We start from the raw sequence: 23,992 nt of genomic DNA on the forward strand, positions 1-23,992 counted from the left end.
ACTGAAGTGTGTCTCTTTATATGTCTTTGTATTGCCTTCCTTCCCATCCCTGGTGCTGTGTGTGTTTGTGTTTGGGTGTGTGTCTACATGAATACACATCTATGTGTGTATTGCAATCCATTCTTTTGCATCTGTTCACTGGTTTACTGGTATTAATGTGTGTACTGCCCATGTGTGTTTGTTTTTAGTATGACGGAGCTTCTGGTACTTATGAAGCTGTTTTAGCCAACCTGAACATCGTGTTTACCTCCCTCTTCTCCTTGGAGTGTGTACTCAAGATCATCGCCTTTGGAGCACTGGTGAGTGTAGATGTGTATGGGTACTATCACATGGTTTCATGGCAGCATCTGATAGCCAAAGTGCAGAGCTTAAGATTCACATAACAAAAACAACAACAAATACAACAGCATTCCAGAAAGATTTAAAATCTTGTACGTGTACCTTCACTTTAAAATTGAGAAATACATTCACTCAACTCAACATTTGACTCAACAACATAAGAACGTAAAAAAAAAAAAATACTACCTGAAAAATAAATGTGTAGCTGCTTCACTGAACACAATGAGTAGATGGTTTACTTTTCTGGTACATGCACATCTGCACTTCAGTCACTCTGAGTTCATCCCGACCCTGATGGATTGTGGACCAGTATGAACTGGCTTTAAAGCTCAATATGTTTACATGCCTATAACCAAAACAAAAAATGAAATGGCACTCTGCTCTGTGTTATGGTGTTGTTGACCTCAAGCTCATCTTTGATGTTGTTATATTGGAACACAATTGCATGTTTTACATTATTACCTACACTATGTATTTAAAGATAAGCCTTCTAATTAGCTCCGTAGTTTAACAGGTGAAAACTAACAGAAATTAGCAGACAAATCTGCAGCTATCGGGTATGTAGAATAGCAGAAAGGCAAAGAAGGAAAATATGGATAGAAGTGAAAGTTTAGGGATGAATTTTAGGTGGAGATGCAAAACAGGAGAATGTTAATACACTAATTAGAACAAGCAGAGTGAATGACAGATAGGCGTAAGACCAGAAGCATAGATTACAAACAGGGTGGAGATTAAGAAGGATAGGATTTGGATCTGGGAGAGAGCACTGAAACACACGCCTCTCGAAATATAGGCACCTCCTAGGTGTCTATATATGTGTTTGTCTGTCAAGGTAGTTCGTTTTAACAGACGCCTTCCTTACTTTGTCCATTTCACTCTTGTCTAATGCACAGTTTGACTGCAGGCAATATGTAGGAGAGGAAAGGAAACAGACTGCTCTTCAGCATCTTGCTCTCACAACTGTCTTTCTGTTTGAGTCTACTTTAAAGAGACATTTTTAAAAACTACATTTTATGACATATACAAGTTATGTGTGGACTTGTTTGTGCACATGCATGCGTGGAGTTAGCTAACTAGGCATAAGAGTTTAAATGAAGTGAATCTTTTTGAAACTAAAAGGAACTAAGTATGACTTTGAGTTGGTTTGGTTTATAACATATAGCGATTTTCAGTATGTGATCTTTGATTGCTGGTGTACTCTACTGATGCAGTACAATTTGTTCCTAGCCTGTCTGCTGGCATCCATCCAATATGCTGTCACTGATGGTCCATTTGTCTCATCCAATTTCTTTCCTTGTCCTGTTGGACTCTGACATGTCTTTTTTCACTTTCTTGTTCTTTCTCTTTTCTGTCTGACACACACATACACAAACTCTCTCTTCAATTACTTCGATCATACCGTATTCTTTTTCCTGTCATTTCAATGTGGTCTATGATTTTTTTGCATGGCCAATTTTTCTATCAACATTTTATGTTGTCTTTCATTCTTACTTTTTCTGTTTTCCTGCTGTATCCATGTTTGTTTACATTTCTCACTTCTCTTATTTCCACTTCATCCTCTTCTGTCTTTTCCATCCCTCCCGTCCTGCTCTTTCTGGTATCTCTCTTGTCCTTCTCACAGAATTATTTCAAAGATGCGTGGAATATTTTTGACTGTGTGACAGTCCTGGGCAGCATCACTGACATCCTGGTTACAGAACTTGGGGTAAGTAGCAGGATCCGAGGCATTTGTGTGTTCATTTGAGAAAGCTATACTCAGTAAACAGACAGACATGATGTGGTATTAGCAAAGTTTATGCTGTCTGACTGTTAGGTGAGCTTTAGCAACTGTCTGTGGGTTTACACATCTGTCACATTGTCTAACAAAAACACAGAGTAGACAAGACAGGGAGTTAGGGGTAAGCATGAGTTAGAGGCCTCTTTAGAGTCCTTCATTGCTCAGTCATGCGTGAACATCTCTTGAAAGTCTTATATAATTGTCCCAGTTGGTGGGAAAAGAGAGACCAGATTTCAGGTAACCCGAGCCACTGACAGTAACCACCTTCCACAAGCAACCTAATTTCAATGTCAGATGCCTGATAGAGGCTTTGCACATGCATCATTTATGAGTAACTGCAGCTGAAGTTAAAACAATTAAAACATCTGTGTCTCAAACATAAATCCCTTGTACAATTTTCCTTGAGCTAGTAATCATGAGCTTTTTGGAATATTATTTATTTACAAATATTTTAAATGTTGGTTAAGGCACAAAGTCAGGCAATCGCATCGTGATTTATTTAGTCAGTAGACCTGAATTTATCTTGATCAGAGCAAATTTAGACAGTTGTGTCTGTGTGAGAAAGATGATGAGAACTGAGAGAAAAACAGCTCGGAGCTAACAACTGGTACCTGTGAGAATAACTTGGAGTACAGATGTGCTTTGTTTTGTCTAAACTGTATTTACGCTTTTATCCAAAGCTATTTAAAAACATATACCTAAGAATGACTAACAAACTTGTACAGTATTTTCTGGGCATTCAGGAGGCGAGGGATAACACTGACTCAAGGCCTTTCAGGGCTTAAGTTGAGCAGCGAGATTCTAACAAATGTTGAAAATGTTTTTTTATGTTGGTACACAGTCATGTTTGTTTATTCGGAATCCATGCATTTTTTCAAGACTTGCCTGCTATCTTGATCATTGGTATCCCTGCCTTAGAATAAAAAATAATGTGCAGACAGAAAAATTGCTTTTCTATCTTGTAATGTAATGACTGTTAATTTCTTGTTTTGTTTTGTTTTTTTATCTTTTTTCATGCTTTCTTTAAATCGTCCTCAAACTTAACGACGATCTTCTGTAATCTACTACGCCCCACCCCCTTCTACCCCCAACATCTACTACTTCCTGCGATTCCATCCAATCAAAATGCACTATAAATCCTCTGTCCACCAATGACAACCGGATTGGTCAATCTCTCTGGTTGCTCTTCGAACGAACCAAAAATCCAAAAATTGGCTGCTATAAACCATATATCTGCAACATCCACATGTAGATGGTTTGTAATTTTTTGGAGATGTTATTTTACTGCATCCGTTTTAACTGCATGTCAGCCATTATTATGGTTGTGAAATGTGCATGTTTTGCTTGATTCCCACCACCTAGAAACGTCAGCTCTGAGTGAGCTATGAATTTGTAAAATGTTCAAAATTTATCACCAAGTTAATTAACCTTTCTGCCAGTCACTGTATTAATATGTGCTGTGTGTAAATACATACATATATATATATTTAGTATTCAGCCATAATTCCTATCCATACTGTACGTCCTTTACAGAAAACTAGTGCTCCATTTGTAAAGGATTGGATACTGTAGATTGGAATAGGTTGCTATCCATTGAGAGTATTATTCATTCATTGTAATCACACATATGACAGTGACTGGAAGTAACAACAGAGTCCAAATATATGCCTGTGGCATAGACAACAAGTGACGCATGTTGCCCCTTGCATGTCTTTTCCCTAATTTACAGACACACGCACACAAACAGCAATGTAATGATGTTGTACTGTAAATGAAACCTGCATGTGCATGCAGCCTGTTTATTTTGAGCCACGTCTCAAATTGCAGTATTTTGTTCTGTTCTGTACTAAATGGTTGAAGAACTCTGTATCAATTACAGGTATTGTATACATTTATACCAATCAGTCTTTTGTATTTTTAAAATAAATATAAAAGTATTGAAAATCTATTTTATTTGCCACATAAATATACAGTACTGTACGCAGCTTTAAAAAATACAGTAGTGCAGGCTGATGAAGCCGCATTACCTGCAAGAAATTTAATTAAGATTACGACTGCAGTTTGCCCTTCATCCACCCTCTTGCTCTTATTTGACTTCACTACTGTATGTTATAAAAGTTTGAAAACCAATCTTGTTGGATGGTACATATGCTGCTTTTTGATTTGCTTTGCCTTGTATTAACACACATTTGCATGCTGTGGGTTTGCTTTATTTAAAAAAAAAGACTATATTGCCTTGAGAGAATTAGTGCATTTGGTTGTCCTTCCAAGAAAACGTCCCGACTTCCCTGCACTTTAACTCCACACGATTCCTACCACAATGGCTACTATATAACCCAATTGGATGAAACTAGTTACATTTTGGATGATTTCCTTTCCCCTGTGTTGTTTGGTTCGTGTCTATCTTTAATGGAAATGAAAAGCTTGTTGGAGCCTTGCTGATTTGAGTTTGCTTTGACTTGTTTGGCTCCTGATCCTTCATTTGTATTTACTTTGAATCTCCCTCAGTTTGGGTTTGAGTATTTTTACTCACGTTTTTTGTTTTGTTCTGTTTGTCTAAGTTAAATTCTTTGCACACTTTACACCACAGCTAACTTCTCTTTCCCTTTATTCCATCCTGACTCTCCTCTCTGTCACTTTCCTTTACTTTTTTCTTTACCCTTTTACTTTACTTTACCATCTACAACTTTGAATCCCAATTCTTTCTCCACCTCCCTCTCCGTCTTTCTTTCCTTCTGATTATGTTGTCACTTTACTATAGAATAATTTCATCAACTTGAGTTTCCTGAGGCTGTTCAGGGCAGCTCGTCTCATCAAGCTGCTGAGGCAGGGAGAAACCATTCGCATCTTGCTCTGGACCTTCGTTCAGTCCTTCAAGGTTTACACACAAATAATACAGCATATCACATACCAAGATGCATGCTTTCACAGGTCTGAACTTTCCAAAAATATACAGTGTTTTGTGTATATATATATAGACACTGCCTACCTGCAGATTCACATACTTTTCACAGTGTATGTATATGCTTCAAACCTAACACCATATGGTTAATGTTCCTCTCCTTAGGCATTGCCTTATGTCTGCCTCCTCATTGCCATGCTGTTCTTCATCTATGCCATCATTGGGATGCAGGTGGGTGAGAGCCTAAAGGTAAAATGTACTTAAGTGATTTGGGGATGCATTATATATATTTTAGAGGATAATGATGATGAGAAGAAGGACAACATAGAGAGGAGCAATGAGGATGATGATAATGGTCATAAGGATTTGGTGCATCATGGGAGAAGGAGGATGTTTATGAAACCAGTGACAATTGCGTGTTCAATGCTGTCCTAACTTTTTAACCCTGCTTTATTAGCAGACACAACTGAAAAGGTGAATGGTGAATAATAGTATGTTGTATTCAACAGCTATTTGGGAACATCGCTATTGAAGAAGATGGAGAGAGTGCCATAAACCAGCACAACAACTTCAGGACTTTTGTACAGGCTCTCATGCTTCTCTTCAGGTGTGTGTGTGTGCATGTGTGTGCTTACCTGCCAACCAGCTAGCTTCCCAGCTTTAACATCATCATACAGTGTTTTAAGACAGAATAATTGTGTCTTATAGGAGTGCAACGGGAGAGGCGTGGCACGAGATTATGCTAGCGTGTCTGGGGGGTAAGGAGTGTGACCCCCTGTCAGGGAATACGGAGCCAGAGTGTGGCAGCCAGGTTGCCTACCTCTACTTTGTCTCTTTCATCTTCTTCTGTTCATTCTTGGTGAGCACATACTACACAATCCAACATTCACATCCACACCCTGTCCCTAACCTGGTCAGAAAGAACTGACCAGATATGTCTGGCAACATTTCTAAAAATCTAATTATTATTCTTTGTATTTATTAATGCATGTGTAGATGCTGAATCTGTTCGTAGCCGTCATCATGGACAACTTTGAGTACCTGACTAGGGATTCATCCATACTGGGACCTCACCACCTGGATGAGTATGTGAGGATATGGGCCGAGTATGATCCTGCTGCTTGGTGAGTGGTAAAGTGCATGCCCTCAGGTAGAAGAAACACAAGTGTAGTTTGTATTAACTTTATTATTAATTGTTTGATTACTGTAAAAATACTTACACACAATTTGACAATTAGAGATAGGGCCAAACATATCATACAACAAACGGTATATGTTGTATTGCATAGTATATTTTTATGTGCTGGTTTTGATGAGATTGTTTACACAGAGAAAAGGCCACATAGTGAAAGCAGTATCTTCATAGCAAAGTTGTGATAACATTTTCTAAAAGATCAATACAATATATTTTAAATAGCATATGGAAAGACAGGCAATGACCAACACGCAAGCATCAACTAGTTAAAAGAACATTTTAGCTGAACAGCTGCAAGGGGGCTGTAACGTTTCTGAGTATAACCACATCAGGCATCTGGTTATCTCTGTTACACTGCACAACCCCTTGTCCCCTTCCTCCCCTTTACTGTAAACTGTCTTGAGTTATCCCTTATATCTGCCAAACCTTCCCTTTCTTATGGAATCTGCATACTATTAAAAACGTAATGTGGCAACGTCTACACTACAACAAAACTCCCCTTTTCATCTCTAGCATGTCTACTGTAGACATGTTAAGTTTCATGGTATCGGTATTCCAGTGCCCCTGTGTTGCCCTCATGCTGTCCTGTAGACCGCACAGAAACGGCTTTAAACAGGGCAAAACGGAAAAGAAAATGAATAGACACTGAAAATGATGAAAAGTGTAATTATCCCATTTGCAGGAAAAAGATAAACGCTAAGAAAGTTAAGATTGTCAAAGAAAAGAGGAACGATCTACCTGAATTCAATGTAGGTTGTCAAAGGCTAAATTTATCTGAAATGCACTAAAACATAGTTTGTATTTAGAAATGTATTAAATGATATCTGTCTTTTCTACCCATTACTTTGGTGTGCATTGCATAATTGTGAGAAACACTGTATTTCTTGATACTAACATACTATTTTTCAACCTGTACTGAAATGGACATTCCTGCACAGGGAACACAGACACATGGCTGACAATGAACATATATTTAAGAGGGAGGGGATCTCCATGCCACAAGTGGTTATTAAGCATTTAGCTCTTTACCCAAGCACATGCTTTTCTACACTGTTGGCAATTCCTTAATTACACTTTGCACACATCCAGTTAGGGGTTGGACTGGAGAGAAGATGCCGAAATAAGGAAGAGGAGTAGGATAAAGAAAAAAGGATTTTGTATCAGCAATGCTAAGGATCTCATTAAACAGTGTACTGTAAAGCATGCAGCAGGCAGTGGCATACTGTTTATTAACTATGTGTTGAGTTTACATAGGTGCATTTAAAGCATTTATTATTTACAGCTAACATGTGTTATGTAGTATTTTCAGATACCATGTACTTGTCAAAATGTGCTCTTCCTCCCAATGTCAGTCTTATTTCTGTTTGTGTGTGTGTATGTATGTGTATGTGTGTGTGTGTTTGTGTGTTTCTTAACTCACCTATATTCTTCTTGCAGCGGGCGCATTCATTATAAGGACATGTACAGTTTATTACGAGTTATCGACCCGCCTCTCGGCTTAGGCAAGAAATGCCCTCATAGGGTGGCCTGCAAGGTTTGACTTCCATTCAAACAAAATCTCTCAACCACACTTGCTAGCCACAGCATCCAGGAATGGAGTGAATGCCGCTTTGTATTTTTTTTTTCTTTTTCATTTCAATTTTCCAACTTGTTTTCCACCATTATCGACTTGCATTCTGAACTGCTGAGAGAATGTGCGGGACAATGCACACACCCAGAGAAGCATGTGAAATGCACTAAGTGAAACGAAAAAATACACCTGCAAAGTTTTATAACATTGTAAAATAAGTCATTCTTTTTTTTTTTTTCATTTTTTATGAATATTCTTCTTTTGGGTTTTTATTTTTTTGCTTGCTGTGGAGCCATGGCTATAATGTAGCAAGCTACGGTTGCCTACTGTAGTGTTGCATTGTTCTTGGTTTTTGGGGGTTGGGGGAAAGACAGAAACTGCATTGACATCCCTTCCTCTTCCTCCCCTCCCTCCTCGTCCGAGCAGGAGCAGCTTGATGCCTGCTGTCAAGCTCTGCCTTGCTCTTCTGTGCAAACGTGCACATGTACATTTATACCATATACACTATTGTCCTGTTTGCACAGATTTGTCTTTAGATACAAGAGAATATTTACTTCTCAAATTCCAATTCTTGTCTTCCTCCTGTTGTCTCCCTTCCTTCTGTCATTTACTTACTCTCTTTCTTTTAAGCTGTAGCTCATATAAAAGCCTAATAGCCACAGTCTCTCCAGCTAAACCCTGTTACCTTGTCTGTCTGTTTATTTGCTTTGTTTTTGGTCTTTTTCTCTCTTTCCCTACTTTGCTCTCTCTTGTGATCCTCTCACATTTCTCTCTTTTCATCTCTCTCTCTTTGCATTTTGTTTTCTCACACTACCTCCCTTGTCTTTCTCTCTCTCTCTATCTCTCCCTTTATGTTACTTTTGTTAATGGGGTGGTGACACTGACTGATGGTGCAGTGGCAGGATCAGTTGCAGGGAAATGTATGACATGCTGAGGCACATGTGTCCTCCACTAGGCCTTGGGAAGAGGTGTCCAGCACGGGTGGCCTACAAGGTCAGAAAGGACCCCACCTTCACTTGAGTCTCCTTTGCGTGTCCGTGGGGTTTTAAGGGGGTGGATCCAGGAGGGAGGGGCCAGGGATTTAAGTTTTCAACGTGGTGTAAACTTTAGTGTTGTCGTTTCTTTGGTTCTGTTTCTGTTTCTTTTCGTGGAAAGTGAGGGCGGGCTGGTTGGTGTTGTGGCATTGTGTGGTGGTGTGGAATTGGTCAGTGGAGATAGAAAGACAAGTTGAAGGTCTAGACAGGGGTGTGTAGCCACAGGAGGGGACGAAAGGAGAGACCTTCTCAGCTCTTTTGCACCATGTACAATGGACACACAGATTCAGTAACACTTACATGCAAAAATCTGTGCTTGTTATAATAAATAGTGTCAGAATATTCTAGAGTGTCTATAGTCAATGTGTACATCAATGTAAATGCTGACATGTAAGCACAAACATTTCATGCATGTAGAACACACCCTTACAGAGAACCATGCATGTGCAGCAGTGCTTGGAAGGTCCACTAGGCTTAAGTCCTCTGATTCGTTCCATCCTGTGGATGGGGTAGACACCCACACAATCACAGACACACACAGAATTAGGTCACATCAACCTATACATAGATATTCTCTGTTGTTTGCCATGGTAGAGAGAGCAGAAGGGCTTGTCAGCGATGTATTTTCCTCAGAGAGCCTTTGGTTGCCATACAGAAGCAGTTCTTTTTCTGTCACCCTTCATGTAGCAGCTCCAAGCCCCCGAGCAGCCTCTTCTATCTGCAGGTTCAATCTTGTCTTTGTCCTTTGGTTCTATCGTCAATGCAGTTCTTTTCTGTTTCCAGCCCCCCCTCATCTCTGCATATTGCTCCTCTCCACACATATAGTATATAATGTTTTACCTGCCTTCTGCATGGCCGTTAACCCACTACTACCACCTCCTCCCCTTCTGCACATGCCGCAGTCTATCATATAATCAGCACAGACATAGCTCATCATAAACAAATTGTATACACAGTATATATGTGTGTGTGTGTGTGTACATATATATATACATATATACATAGATATGTGTGTAACACATATTCCTATAACTGCTCTTGTGATCCACTTGACAGTTTCATGAAACATTCATTGGCAGATCACCGTGAGCTTAAGGGCCGGCCAAACAGCCTATAGGCACAGGAGATTGTTCCATTACTGACCATTGCTTTATCAAATTCTCTTTTCTCTAGCAGACCTGGGGTAGATAATACTGAAATATTGTACTATTTATTGATTGGCCTTAAATATGATTGCAGTCAATGAAAGACATTGAAATTTATGTGCCTAGAGTACTTTGTTTGGCATAAATTTGCACTAGGTTATATTAAAATTGATTGCCACCTGAGTGGTTTAACATGTACTATTTGACCCAGGTTTTGGCTCCTCTAGCTCTGTCTCTTTCTCAGCTATTGACTATTTTTAACCTCCATCTCTGCCACCATCCATCTTTTATTTTCTTTCATATTAGGTTTACCTTCATGCTGTTTTCATAAAAGCCTCCTCCCTGAACTAAAAGTTACACACTTATAACAGCCATGACATGCTTCTCATGCATGTAGTTGGCAAGAACCTCCCTCCTTCTCCTAATCATTGATAATTATTACTGGAACAGTTTTCCAGAAAGTCACCATTTCATTGTTCACGCTTTACCTCTCTTGCCACTTTCCCTAAGCACCTTGCCAATGAGAGGAATTTCGAACCTTACCTTTGACCTTCCGAGTCCACAGAACAATGATCCATCTAGCTCCACCTTAGTTCCAGAGCATCTGTGCTGAAAAGCAGAGTCTTCAGGCAGGACGCTTTGTTGCTGGCACAGCCAACTAAATGCGATGGTCTTTCGGTTCTTCTTTTTTTTTTTGCGTTTTGTCTTTTGCTTGTGTATTTTTGGCCACTCTCTTAACATACTCCAACATATTGATTTCTGATTGTATCATCTGTTTCTCATACTCTTCAACTGCTACTACATCTCCTTATATTTTCTCCATGCATATAGACTACATTCACTTAAACAATCATAATGCATCTTGGTACCAAAACAACACTTCCATGGTGGCCTTTTTTGGTTTCTTCTTATTTGTTATTGCACAGAATGCTGCTCTCTCTCACCTATTAACCCTCAAAGTCTGTGCCCATTTTTCACACATTAGACATCAGATAATTAGCGATAAAGCTAGTTTCTCTGTCATTTCAGTCTAGCCCCATCGTCTACAAAAGAACAGTCACCTTAAAACAGTTCACAAACTCATCTTAATGTCGCCAACAGAGGATGCTTTCTGTGTACGGCTGCGCAGCTGCTTGTCCTGTGAGGCATATTGCGTGTGCATTGCATGCTGCATGAGGGTGGGATATGCAAGACGGGTTTAGAGTAATAAGGATGGATGAGTTAAATGGGAGTTTTTTTTTTTATTATCTGTAACTAGGGGAAGGCATGATATGCTGCATGTCTGGGTTGTTGCCGTCTTCTGTCACTGGACACACATGAATGTTGTTCAGTGAGTTGGTGTGTGTCTTCTTATTGTCTGTTTCTAATATACACCAACAAGACCTGTGAAGGATTAAACCAATAAGTGAAAACCAAAGTGTTCCTGTTCCTTTAATCGGTCCCTAAGTTGTTTTTAATTTATTGGTTTATCATCTGGTCTCTGTTGTTTTTACTGTGAACCTCCAAACCACTAGGGGGAGCTCTGGATAATAGTAGCTGCTCACGCTGTCCTGAAGGCTGTAAAAGAGCCAACCTATTATATAGGTTATTTAATCTTGAATATAGGTTTAATAACAAAAATAACAGTTTTTTTGTATTTGTGTAATTTACTCTGTAGCTGGCTACAAGCCATTTTTTACAGCCAGAGCAGCAGCTGCTATATGCATTGCTCCTTCAGCCTCTTTTACTCAAAACCTCCTTTTTCCTCACTTCCCTTCCTTCCGTAAACAACATACCCTCCCCCTTGTTAACTGGAGGTTCCGCATACATGCCACCACACTTGCTTCCTGATTTTCTCACTTTTTATCCTGATTGGCACTCTCACAGAGACTGCTTCGCATGGATCTACCTGTGGCCGATGACAACACTGTCCACTTCAACTCCACTCTCATGGCTCTGATCCGCACTGCTCTGGACATCAAGATTGCCAAGGGTACGGAAGCCTCTTCATTCCCTCCGTGGATTTATGTGTTTTCTTCTCCTTTCTTAATTTCCCTCACTGTGCTATCTACTATTTTTGTGTTGTCAACCCAGAACCTAGCTCTTCCTGATGCTTCTCCTTCCGTATATTAAGTACAGAGTGTTATATGCCACTGATTGAGATTAATGTCCTTTCATTCTATGTATAACTTCTAGTGCAGCGTTTTATTATTATCTAACTAATACACACATTTCTTCTGTCTGTTTTCATGTTTGTATGTCACCCCTTATACTTTTTTATATCAATCTGAATGCGTGAATGATTTATGTGTGTATGCGTAAACCTTTTGTCCACATTTGTGTGCTTGTGTGTTCATTTCTCTGAATTTGTGTGCCCATGTACTGTATATGTGGGACTATGTGTGTATGTACCTGTATGCGTGCGCATGTATGTATTTGTAACATATACCTAGGAGGTATTGACAAGCACCAGATGGACGCAGAGCTGAGGAAAGAGATGATGGCAATCTGGCCCAATCTCTCCCAGAAGACGCTGGATTTGTTGGTTCCACCACACAAAGGTAAGTTGCAGAGTGTGGGTGCAGGTGCAGCAGTGTGGCTTGGATGTCGCCTCTCTGTGCCGCCCAGCGCTCCGACTTTGTTTCTCTTCACCCGCCACCTGAAGGACCGCTTCTCTCAACCAGTCTCTTTCACCGCTGCGCCCTTTGAATCCACTGGCACATGAGCCCCTGTGTTCACACTCACCTCAAAAATTGGCGTTGCATCAAGAAACACAAAGAAAAGCAATAACAAAGCAGGTTGGCCATAGCACAACTAAACACACACAGAGCCTTGCCCTTTCTTTTAACTACAGAAACCACACTTGCCCTATAGACCTACCACCAATCCCAGACGTCCCCTTTTCTGTGCCTGAGATCAGAGGGTGCCTTACTATAGATGAAGTCTCTATAGAGGTCTTTTCACTCCAGGGGCAGACACCTCTGTATACCTGGTGGCTGTCTATGCAGAAGAGAAAAATATCCTGTATATTTAGATTTAATTACACTGAGAACAAGATCATAGGTGCCAAAGCACACGTTGCCAAAATGATTTTCAGTCTTAACAGATTTTATCATATTATTTTCGAAGTTTGATGAGTCGATTAAAGTTGTATTGAATCTTGTGACTTTATTAACTAATTCAATTTTAGATGTTTCTTTGTTTTTGCTTTGGCATACCAGGTATGGTCTGTTTCTTTTTTTGAAAGAAAGAAAAGTGTTTAAAAAAATCTGTCTGTGAAAAGACTTGCTTAATGTTCGTGTATGTTAGATCTGTGATAGTGCAAGAGTGATTCTCGGTTTGTGTGCATGCTTCACTACTCTCTACCATTCATTGCGCTCAGGGTCCATACCAAAGGGTCTAATCTTGCAGGGTAACTTGTCATTCTTTCAGCAGCAACAGACCTGACTGTCGGGAAAATCTACGCTGCCATGATGATCATGGAGTACTACCGACAGAGCAAAATCAAACGGTCACAGGCTCTTCGTGATGAGCAGGTACTGTTGTCTGAGAGAAAATAGCACTGTATTCAACCTGCGTCCAACATTTTGAAGGCAGACTGATGCACTGAAATCAAGGCTGCAGGGCTGTGTCCCCATTCACAGAAGCCTGGGCTATGACAACCTCTGTCTAGATCATGAAGGAGTCCTTATTCAGTCACCTGAAAGCAGCATACAGGAGATGAGCACAATAACTGAACAGTCTAACGCCCGGTCTTCTGTAGTTGATGCTGTTTCTCCAATAGCAAATGTGCCGCTGCCATCTGCTGGTCAAAACAAAACAAAAAAACAGTCATTTTAAATTGGCATTGGATTCTTTGTATGTTTGTGACTATAGGGTCTGGTTTGTTGTCACAGCCCTCAATGTGCCTATGCCTGAACATCATGGGAATGTTCATACTGGTTCCTTCTGCTGAGCTTAAGTCGACTGCTTGTTAAGATATTATACCTCCTAACTCTGCATCACCCATGCTCGTAAACTCGGACTGCTAGATTTGCATTATGATAGCACAGCACCCATCCTTTAGTGACCTCACTGCCTGTTGTAAAAGGAGAACAATCTTTGAGTGACAGAAATGGCCACCTTCCAGGTCATTTTAATTGGGAAGGTGATTAAAATTATAACATATGTAATGGTATCTAACAGGTTTATACCAGTTTGTATATAAAAAAAGGGAGAAGGAAAATTTGGAACGCCTAAATTAAGAAATAGAATTTAGATGGGAAATGTTAACAAATCCAGAAGTTCTCTTTTTCATTCAACATGCATGTGCAGTAGTTAATGACGACCTTGAAGTTTTAAATGATGATTTTAGCACTGTTGCAATTTCAACAGCAAGTGGCTGTAAGTGAATGTAGCATTTTATATTTGACTTGTTTGATCGTGCATTTGACCTGCTGTATGTTACTGTCCACAGGATCGTTGCAGTGTTTATCTGTCATGATGGTGTCCTACCCTCTTTTGAATGAGCGCCCTCTTTAGTCTCCTCTTTATTTCATTTTATTTTATTTTATTTCTACTTCCACTGCTGTGGAAACATGTTTTCTTCTATTAACCCCATCATCAGATGGCCACTGATCATCAGATGAAACTCAGAATGATTACTGATCATTTTCTTTGATTCAACCCTGAGCTCCAGACTGAGTGGGTGAATTTCATTTCCTTTTTAAAGCACTCTAATGTTAAGAGTTCTGGACCTGGATGCCTCTCATGGTTGCTGGTTTAACAGAATGCACTCTAAGTCCACTTATCTTTCTCCTGTTAAGCTACTTGGGCACCAGTTGCTCCACAGTCCCCCACAGCCCCATCCTCCATTACCCGTGGTCTCGCCTCGCTTCAGCAGACAGACCCCTTTCTTTATCCCTTCTGTTCCTGCTCTGCTCCTTTTCCCCTCATTTCCCTGTCAGTCTGCCTGATAGCTGGCAACGGCCATGTTGTATATCTCACACAGAATCGAACGCCATTACTGTTTCAGCGCGTGGAGCCACCTTCCCCCGCCCAGGATGGGGGTCTGGGACTTAACAACGCCCTCCCTCCACCTGAGACAACAGAAACTGTCAACAGCCTGTGAGTTGAATGTTGTTGGCGCGTTTTACTTTTTGAGGATGGGGTTGGTTTAAAACAAACAAATCAAGGAAAGTGTGTGTGTGTGTGTGTGATAGACCGGTGGAAGGGGGGCTCCCGGAGAGCCACTCATGGGTGACAGTTCGTGCTCAGGAGATGTCCCAGAAGGTCGGCAGCTGGAGCCCTGAGGGACATCCTGAGGATAGCCTGGGAAGCATGACCAACTCTCAGGTAGAAGGATCATACACAAACACACCCAGGACCCCCCCCCACACTCACACACTAATAATGCATCCTTATCATATACCAAGTTTGTATTAGTAAGTTATTATATATTTACATCTTTATGTGTTACACAAATTAGATAAAGGTGATCGTGTTACCTTTTTATTTATAACTTAGTAGAACTACAGCAACATTGCTTTTTGTTTCACTGTCTGTTTTAGCCAAATACCATCATCTTAGCAGTGGTCAGTAGTATAACCAGCAGTCCTAAATACTACATGTGCATAATACTCTGAGGCTTTTGACTTATTAAAGTGATAGTCAGACTCACCAATATGGACTGGACCTCACATTCTTCAGTTACCACTGATGTGGCGTTAACTTTTTCTTGATTAGTTCCATCTCTCTAACCTGTCTTTTCACACAGCTTTTTATCTGAATTTTTCCTTCTGTGTACGTCTCCATGTTTCATTCAGAGTCTATCTTGCCAGAGTGGCTCATGTCTCTGTCTTCATGCTGTTAAACCTCTCTGCTTGTAGACCTCCCAGAGGGCCTGACGGGTCTCTGTATCAGTCAGCCCTATGACAGAACTAGTTCTCCACATTGATGAAAAGAGGTCTGGAGAAGTTTAAACACTGGTGTTGGATAGAAGAGAGTGGCTGTCTGCATCATTCAAACCAGTTTGAATGATAACCTAGACATTAGCTAAACTCAAGGCAAATTATCAAACAAGAGGCAATATGAGACAACAAATAAATATGAAATGAAAAATCACTCACCATACACACACTCACCAAATTCTCCCTTTGACTGCTTTTACCTCTGTGAGACCCTCAGTTCTCTGCTTTCCCACCTACTCCCCTACTCCCTATCAGTTTTCAAGACAGCCAGTCACACCATCTCCTGCTCTCCTGCTCTGTTTGCAGACGGTAGAGATGAGAGAGATGGGGCAGGATGGTTACTCGGATACTGAGCACTTTCCACCAATGGAAGGCCATGGCAGGGCCGCTTCCATGCCCCGCCTCCCAGGCGACAACCAAGTGAGCAGCATTCTCACCCTTCCACTCTCTTTCTATTTTCCCCATATGTCCCTCATCTTCCTTTGTTTAATACAAGTCATATTCATTAGGGTCTGACTCATTGCTTATAGATTTGTTGCTGTGGTTACTGTGCAATCTATGTCGGAGCAATTCTAACAAAAGCTTCAATCCTGCAAAATGATTAGTTAACAATTGTCACTATAATACAGTTGTAAAAGTGTGCCTAAAAGCAAACATTATCAGCTAAAACATGGAAATGTTTTGTTGAAATGTTGACCTCCAAAAATGAACTACCATAGAAAGGCAAAGTCAGACTGTCTTTATTCGTTACTCTTTTCTTCTTCTTTTGTTGTCATCTTCCGTCATCATCCCGTCTGCATGGAGGTTTTTAAACTATGGTTGTCTCATTTTTTATCCAACATACTTATTCATTTTATATTGTTTCATATTCCGGTGAGTGCTCTGGTTGTCATATGTACACAAACACCCACAGACGTGCAGCACACATGCTTTACACACTTCTTTGTCCCCCATTATTTCCTCCTCTTTTGTCAAGACTCTTGATTTATTTATCGTTTGTTGTTGCTGGTGGTGTTATTTTTGTACTAAACTGTCTCCTCCTTCCTATCAAAGGTTGTGCCTATGCTGATCTCCTTTTGAATTTCTGGGGGCTTATTTTTTCAGCCAGGACTCGAAGCAGCATGACATTGTGTATTACACATGTTTGAGTGTGTGCGGGTGTGTGTGTTTTGTGTACAGCATATAATCGGTATATGTTGTATGGTATATTTTGCTGATTGTCTTCATGGCTGTTGTGACCATGGTGTCATTGACTGAGTATTTTCATGGTGACCTTGTTTATATAACATTGTTCTGGCACCAGTCACCCCCAGTGTCTGTGGTAAGTGTTTCTCTTCACCTTCACTGCTGCTTTTGGTGTCTAACAGACTCTCTTTCTCTGTCCGACCTTCTCTTTCTGTTTCTCTCTTTTCTCACTTCACTGTGCCGCCCCATCTCGCTTTGGGTTGAACCTTCAATCCGTACACCTGTTCTTTCATCGTGTGTCAAACCATCCAAACGTCTCTCCCCTCCTTCTTCCTCCCCTCCTTGTTCTGTGTGTGTGCTGTACGTGTGACCACACTTTTTGTGTACTTGTGGCTCTGTGCGTATGTCTTCTCTGTGCTCATACAGCAGCGGAGGAAAGGGAAACAACGTGGCAGTAACCTCAGTGTATGTACCCTGTCTTCCCTGTCTCATCTCTCTCTTTCTCTTCCTTTGAGTCTCACACACTATTGAAATTTCACATTCTCCTCATTTGTCATTCTTCATGTTGTATCTATTATTTTTAGTCAATTATTTTAATAAAGGATTCTTTACAGTTTATACGAATGAACAATTTTGGCATGACTAAATCGGATGCCAACCCTGCTTCCAGACTGATCCCAGCATCATTAGCTACTTCTCTTGTGCACTAAATGTATTAGATCTACTTAGAATTGGGCTGAACTCTGCACGTCCCCTCTTATTATCAACTTACACTGCTGCTGTCTTTTGGTCTTTCTCTGTCTCCGTCTACGTCTGTCTCTCTCTGTCCCTGTCTCTCAGCCGCTGCTGCTTCTGCTCTGTCTTCATACCTGTGTGCCCATCTGTGGTGTTGCCATTTTTCAAGTCTCCATTCACACCAGCTTATCTGCATGCAAGAAATTAGTTGAAATGTATTTAGTGTGTATGTTTCTGAGTGTGTGAGTCTGTGTGTATGCATGAGTGGTGAAGACAGAACGACAGAGGAATGATTTGATTCTATGAATATGAATGGACAAGTTGTTCAGATTCTCAGTGCAGCTCCTATGAAGCCATATAATCATGTCTACAATTGATTTTCCACTTTCGGTTTATTTTTCTAATACATTATAATTACATAACTTGGCCAGCCAAAAAAGGATCTAGCACTGATGCTGCCTGGTTTGGTTTACATGGTCATGTAGAAAATTGTGGCAACATAGGCTCTGTCCTGCTGTCCTGCCTCAGAGGATGAGGTGTCAGTACTGCAGAAGGAAGTTCTGATGTGGGTAGAGGACTCAGGACAACCCCTATGTGTCCACATGCCTGGAAGAAAGCATGCTGAAAAAATAAAAAATAGGAGTTTTTTGCAGCGTGGAATGTGCTTTGTTTAGGGGGCTTGTGAGCAGTGAGGATGGAGGTGTGCTGCAAGTCGTACTGATACGTTTTTCTTTTACAAAGCAAGTTACAGATGCATGGAAGGCATGGCTGTTTGCCATCATCTCTTTATTTTAATTCTTTTTAGTATTGCTGTTAAACTTGCTTATGTTATTAATCTGTATCAGGGGTTGGCCAGTTACTTTAGTTTCAGCTCCAAACATTTGTTAGTGTTCACTGAGATTCACCAGCTTAGTTGTTCAGCTACACTGGAGATACATGCCTCTGGAGTTCCAAAATACTTTATTCATCTTCAGTACGTTTGCCAAGCTTAGATCTGTAGACTCTTAAATACATGGACCTAAACTTCTAAATATGGATGTATCACACATTATCTGTCCAATTTAATCAATTAGATCAATCTAGATGAATTTCAGATTAATCAATCAGACAATATAAGAAACATGTGTCTCTGACTGACTGAATGTGCAGATCAAATGTGGATAATGAAAACAGGAGTGAAATATACTTTTCTTATCATTAGTTGCTAAAAACTGTAAAAGATATACATTCAGTTTATATGTTTATAGATGTTGTTAAATAATTTTGTGGAAGTAAAACGTGTTTCCATGAATATGTAGTTTAATTTTTTTAATCAGCCATTTATCATTTAGCTGGTGACTTTTTTTTAAGGGAGCAAATAATTGTGATGGAGGGACAAATTTGGCCCCTGAGCTGCTTTTTGCTGATCTCCTATTACCTATAAAATGAATAAAATGTCTGCATTTAAAGTGGGAGTGTATAATTTGAGCTGGAATAGGGGAGGAGGGTGTGTTGAGGACTTGCATGGAGTTGAGGAAACATCTTATATCAACATGTGCACTCATATGCACACATTATGCCTTTTACCCCATAGTTCACATAAAACATTAATATGACAATGAATGAAACCTCGTCCTCCCCTCTATCTGTTTTTTTTCTGGTGGGCACTCTCACGCTCTCTTAGACCATCAGTGACAGCAGTCCCATGAAGCGCTCCGCCTCGTCATTGTGCCACAGCAGGTCTGGGCGTGGTCACAGGGATAAAGGGGGTGCAGATGACTACATCATGGATCGGGTAATACCTGAGGAGGGTAGAACTTCCAGACATGGACACCGACGAAAAGACCGGAGTCATCGGGCGTCTGAGAGGTCCCTCTACCGTTACACGGAGGGTGACACAGGTGCGAAAATCTACTTAAGAAAAAAACATGATGTGCTGACAAATCGTATATTAACATAGCTGCACAGTGTGGAAATTAAGTTAAAACAAGCATGAACACAGTGTTGCCCTACAGATTATTAACCACTATTTATTAAGTGCATGTTTGAAAGACTAAACTAAAACACATATTATAGTGATGTTTAGTGTTTTCCTCACATTTACCCCCAGTAATAACTCTAATAAACTCCCACCATCAGGCCTGGGAACAGACCTCAGCACAACAACCCAGTCAGGCGACCTCACATCCAAAGACAAGGATCGTGACAGAGATCGCGGACGGTCCAAAGACCGTAAACACCACCACCACCACCACCATCACCACGGTTCTGTGGACAAGGAGCGCTATGTAGCAGAGCGAGGGGGAGATTTTGGACACAGGCACTCTCGCGACAGAGAGCACGATCGGGAACGGGAGAGAGAACGGGACAGGCGATGGTCACGATCGCCCAGCGAGGGTCGGGATTGCATGACACACAGACAGGTGGGCAAATGGTTACTTGTGTGCATGTAGCTTCTAGTTTCTGATGATCTTTGACTGGTGCAACCTCACTATAATGCAGTGGTGGTTTGTAGCTCACTTATGATCAGAAAGTATGTTATTATTTTATATGATAGTATTATAGAGTGACAATAAACAGTTACTATAGAGGTATTATAGGCCTACTCTACTCCGATTAGAAGCCATGATGTGTTGTTTCCTTAATAGCATGCAGTCGCGTTCAAAGGTGTGTACATTATATATGCATTTAGACTGTATATACTGTATATGTTTTACTACATGCACACAAATATGCATTATATGTGTAAATTAAATGCTTGTTAAATGAAGTCACTGTTGTCAAATCACTGTTCCAGCAACCAGATGACAAATATGCATAAGAATGTATATTTGAGTACCTGACTGCTGCCCCTATCTACCCTTCCCAAGTGTTTTTAGACTTCCAATGTTCTCTCACAACCCCTCCCCACACCCCCCACTGTACCTTTCCTTTTATGACATTGACATCCAAACACATTTGGTAAAACTTTTTATGCTGCCTTTTGAAATAGGAAACAAAAAAAAACATGATTTTGATGAAATAAAATACAGCTCACTCATAATTTAAAACCACGTTTATGTATGTTCAGTCACCATATTTACCCTGTACGGCATTTGTTACTCCAGAAATCAACCCTTTACCCTTCTTTTCTCCTGTCGTCTTTTGTTTTGTTTTTTTTTTCCTCTTCGTGACATGTCGCTTCTCTATGTATGCTGCTGTTTGGCCTCATCTTTTTTTATCCACATGCTCTGCTCTGTTATGCTTTGATGCCTTTCATTTCTACCTTTTTATCCTCCACCTACATTATCACTGGTGCTTTTATTCTTAATGTTGCTGTGGTTCTTGTTGTCTTTATTGCTTTCTATCTGGACACTCTTGCTTTGTCTTTATCTCTCTATCTTGCATTCTTTCTTTCCCCTTTGTTTAAAACTCTATCTTTCCCATTATTCTACTTTATTCTACATGTTCTGTCGTTGAATTCGTGGTTCGTTCTTTTTATTTGCTTTATTTCACTTTTTGTGTAGGGCAGTAGTTCGGTCAGCGGAAGTCCTGTCCCCTCCACCTCGGGGACCAGTACACCACGCAGAGGCCGTCGACAGTTGCCTCAGACCCCTGCAACACCCCGGCCCCATGTTACTTACTCCCCTGTAGTCCGTAAGGCCATGCCCACGCCACCTGGGGGACCCCAGGGTAGACCCCCAGTTCCAGCCCCTCGTCGCTTTTCCCCTGAGCCTCCCCAAGTTCAGGGTGCTCCACCTGCCGGCATGGCCCACCATGGCGCACCCCGCCAGGGTCATCATCCCACTCCTCGTTGGGGAGACACAGGTGGAATAGGTGGTTCCATGGAGGGGGATGGCTGCTTCTACAACCAGGACTATCAAGACTATGAGCCCCACCATGAACCACCTGCCTATGAGCAGAGTGCCATGCAGGGTGGTAACCCACATCCACACTCCCTGGCCAACCACCCACTGCCACCGCCACCACAACCACATAACCCTCATTCTGTCCCTCAACCACAACCACATCCTGTAAACAACCCCCATCCTCACCCCCCGCCCCAGCCACAGCCCAGTCGAACCTCACCTAGGACTGCCCGCCATACGACCCCTCCCACCACTGCCCTGACTGGGCCTGTACAGGGTCAAGTGCAGCCTGCTGCCCAGCGCCGCCTCCCCAATGGCTACCGCTCCTCATCACCTTCCACACATCTACAAGGACCCCAACATACTGGGCCTCACAAAGTTCTCCCTCCAGCTGGGCATCCTCGGGGCCCCCGCAAGGGCCTACATGAACCCTACAGCGAGACGGAGGACGACGACTGGTGCTAGCCTCTGGGGACGGGGGAGGGGCGTAAAGAGGAACAGGAATTGGTAGATGGACTAAAAGATGAAGATAGGAAGGTTCTGAGCCAGAGCACTGACTGCCAAGGGAAACCATGACTTTTCTTTCTTGTCTGTTCAGTTTTTTCCTCTTCTCCACTGCTTGGCTTGTTCCAGGCATGGTGGGCTAGATGAAGTGATAGGTGTCAAGATAAAGGAATGGAACAAGAATGCTGTTGTAGTAAGCGGAGGTAACAAACCACCTTCATGCTGTTTGCATTATTGTTGCATTCATCTCTTGATGCCAAATGAGATCAACCTCAGACTGCAGTTTTTAAGGAGACAAGCAAGAGGGGTGATAGACACTAGTCTTTGTGTGTCTTAAATTATGCCTCTGGCAACAAGCTACAGCCAATTACAAGATGTCAAGAGTTGCGACTCGACAAAAGACACTTTACAGTTAGAGACAAAAGAACAAACACTTTTTTGCTTCTCAAAGCTAACGTGAGATAAGTTCGCTGCAAAAAGAATCCAACCCTCCCAGCCACCAGTTCAATATTGATGAGTTTTATCATCTGTGTTTTTAAATAAGAACTGAAGTGACGAGCCTTCCACCTGTATGAGGTGAGAAGGCTAAGTGGATGGGAGAGTTGGGGAGAGTTGCATGCAGTTGACTCATGAGTCAATTGGTTAGAATCTTAAGGACAGGATGGGTGTGTCGGGGACGTTCCTCCCCGTTCCTGCAAAACGCCCTCCTCCCAGAAACAATTTATCTAACCTTCTATGACCTATGAGAGAAGAAAAACAAAGATGTGGAGAGAGATGGGTTTCAAAAACAAAAAAAACAATCCACTAACTGTTTTCAGCAGTGATTCTTCTATTCCTGCAGCTGCTTCTTCTTCTTCCTCCTTCTCTTCTACTTCTTCAAAATATTGAAGCTTGAATCTTCTGTTGCACCCCACACAGCTTCGTTTTTTAGACTTACGGAGTTGTACACCCTGTGAAATCCTGCATGAATGATACAAAAAATAATAATAATAATAGCAACAATGAGATCTAAAGTATGTTGGGGGAAATTTACCTCTGTCCTTTCTGTTGTGGTTCATAGGGATTCTCTCTTTTGAATAAAAACGCCTTTCTGTTTCTCTCTAACACTCTCCTCTGTATACCATCCCTCTCTCTGTACCTTACACTAAAATCAAGTGAGAAAGATATAGGGAGACTGGATAGTTACTGTATGTACAGTATATGTAGAAGGAACAAAATGATTACTTTTTGCTTGCTCGTCTGTATGTTCTGTGCCAAATGCCTGCCACTAAATACAGCTGGAATTGCACATATTTTTGTGGAAGTAACTTTTTGTAATTAAGGGGATGATCTCAAATCGTACACTGGGAAGCAGGGTATAAAACAGATAAAAGATAGTAAAGAAGTGTGCATATTGGTGAATATTTTTGACAAATCAGTGATATCTCAAAGTCTTCCAGGGTTTGGGGTTAAAGCAGAGACATCAGAGAGAAAGAGAGCAGTAGAAAGGCAGAAAAAGGAGAGAAACTCTTCATCTTTGTTTTCTTTGTTCTTGAGTGTAATAATGGCGAAACAGATAATGTAAGTTCTAATGATCACAGTGATTGTGATAATGAGGCAGATTCTTCATATTTTGTTCTGTATGTATGTTTGATTTAAAGCTCAGCAAATCATTTTTCCAACCCTGAAGTGGAGCCAAGAGTTGCATTGTGGGAGAATGAGTTTGTAGTAGGGCAAATAGAAAAGGAGATCCTGCCAAAAGTAGACTTTAGACAGTGGGTAAATTAGACTGAGAATCCACTTTAAAATCTTTGTCAAACGCTCTAGTACCCCACAGGTCTCTCCATTTAAAATAGAAGTCTACTCTCCTGTG

General features: G+C 41.0%; 1 protein-coding gene across 1 annotated transcript in view; it reads left to right on the forward strand.

Moving 5' to 3' along the window:
- cacna1aa (calcium channel, voltage-dependent, P/Q type, alpha 1A subunit, a) overlaps nucleotides 1-23,621 on the forward strand; it is a 66,918-nt gene extending 43,297 nt beyond the window's left edge. Inside the window, exons 32-49 of the mRNA XM_026353744.1 lie at nucleotides 189-299; nucleotides 1,961-2,044; nucleotides 3,369-3,371; nucleotides 4,878-4,994; nucleotides 5,184-5,249; nucleotides 5,528-5,625; nucleotides 5,727-5,877; nucleotides 6,015-6,142; nucleotides 7,651-7,747; nucleotides 11,829-11,934; nucleotides 12,395-12,502; nucleotides 13,374-13,477; nucleotides 14,932-15,047; nucleotides 15,143-15,275; nucleotides 16,196-16,309; nucleotides 19,473-19,689; nucleotides 19,928-20,211; nucleotides 21,295-23,621. Of these exons, the coding sequence (XP_026209529.1) occupies nucleotides 189-299; nucleotides 1,961-2,044; nucleotides 3,369-3,371; nucleotides 4,878-4,994; nucleotides 5,184-5,249; nucleotides 5,528-5,625; nucleotides 5,727-5,877; nucleotides 6,015-6,142; nucleotides 7,651-7,747; nucleotides 11,829-11,934; nucleotides 12,395-12,502; nucleotides 13,374-13,477; nucleotides 14,932-15,047; nucleotides 15,143-15,275; nucleotides 16,196-16,309; nucleotides 19,473-19,689; nucleotides 19,928-20,211; nucleotides 21,295-22,101 (2,844 nt within the window). The 3' untranslated portion in view covers nucleotides 22,102-23,621. The remainder of the gene's footprint in view (nucleotides 1-188; nucleotides 300-1,960; nucleotides 2,045-3,368; nucleotides 3,372-4,877; nucleotides 4,995-5,183; nucleotides 5,250-5,527; nucleotides 5,626-5,726; nucleotides 5,878-6,014; nucleotides 6,143-7,650; nucleotides 7,748-11,828; nucleotides 11,935-12,394; nucleotides 12,503-13,373; nucleotides 13,478-14,931; nucleotides 15,048-15,142; nucleotides 15,276-16,195; nucleotides 16,310-19,472; nucleotides 19,690-19,927; nucleotides 20,212-21,294) is intronic.
- The last annotated feature ends 371 nt before the right edge of the window (nucleotides 23,622-23,992 follow it).

The sequence above is a fragment of the Anabas testudineus genome, chromosome 8 (genome assembly GCF_900324465.2).
Source record: "Anabas testudineus chromosome 8, fAnaTes1.2, whole genome shotgun sequence".
NCBI lineage: Eukaryota > Metazoa > Chordata > Actinopteri > Anabantiformes > Anabantidae > Anabas > Anabas testudineus.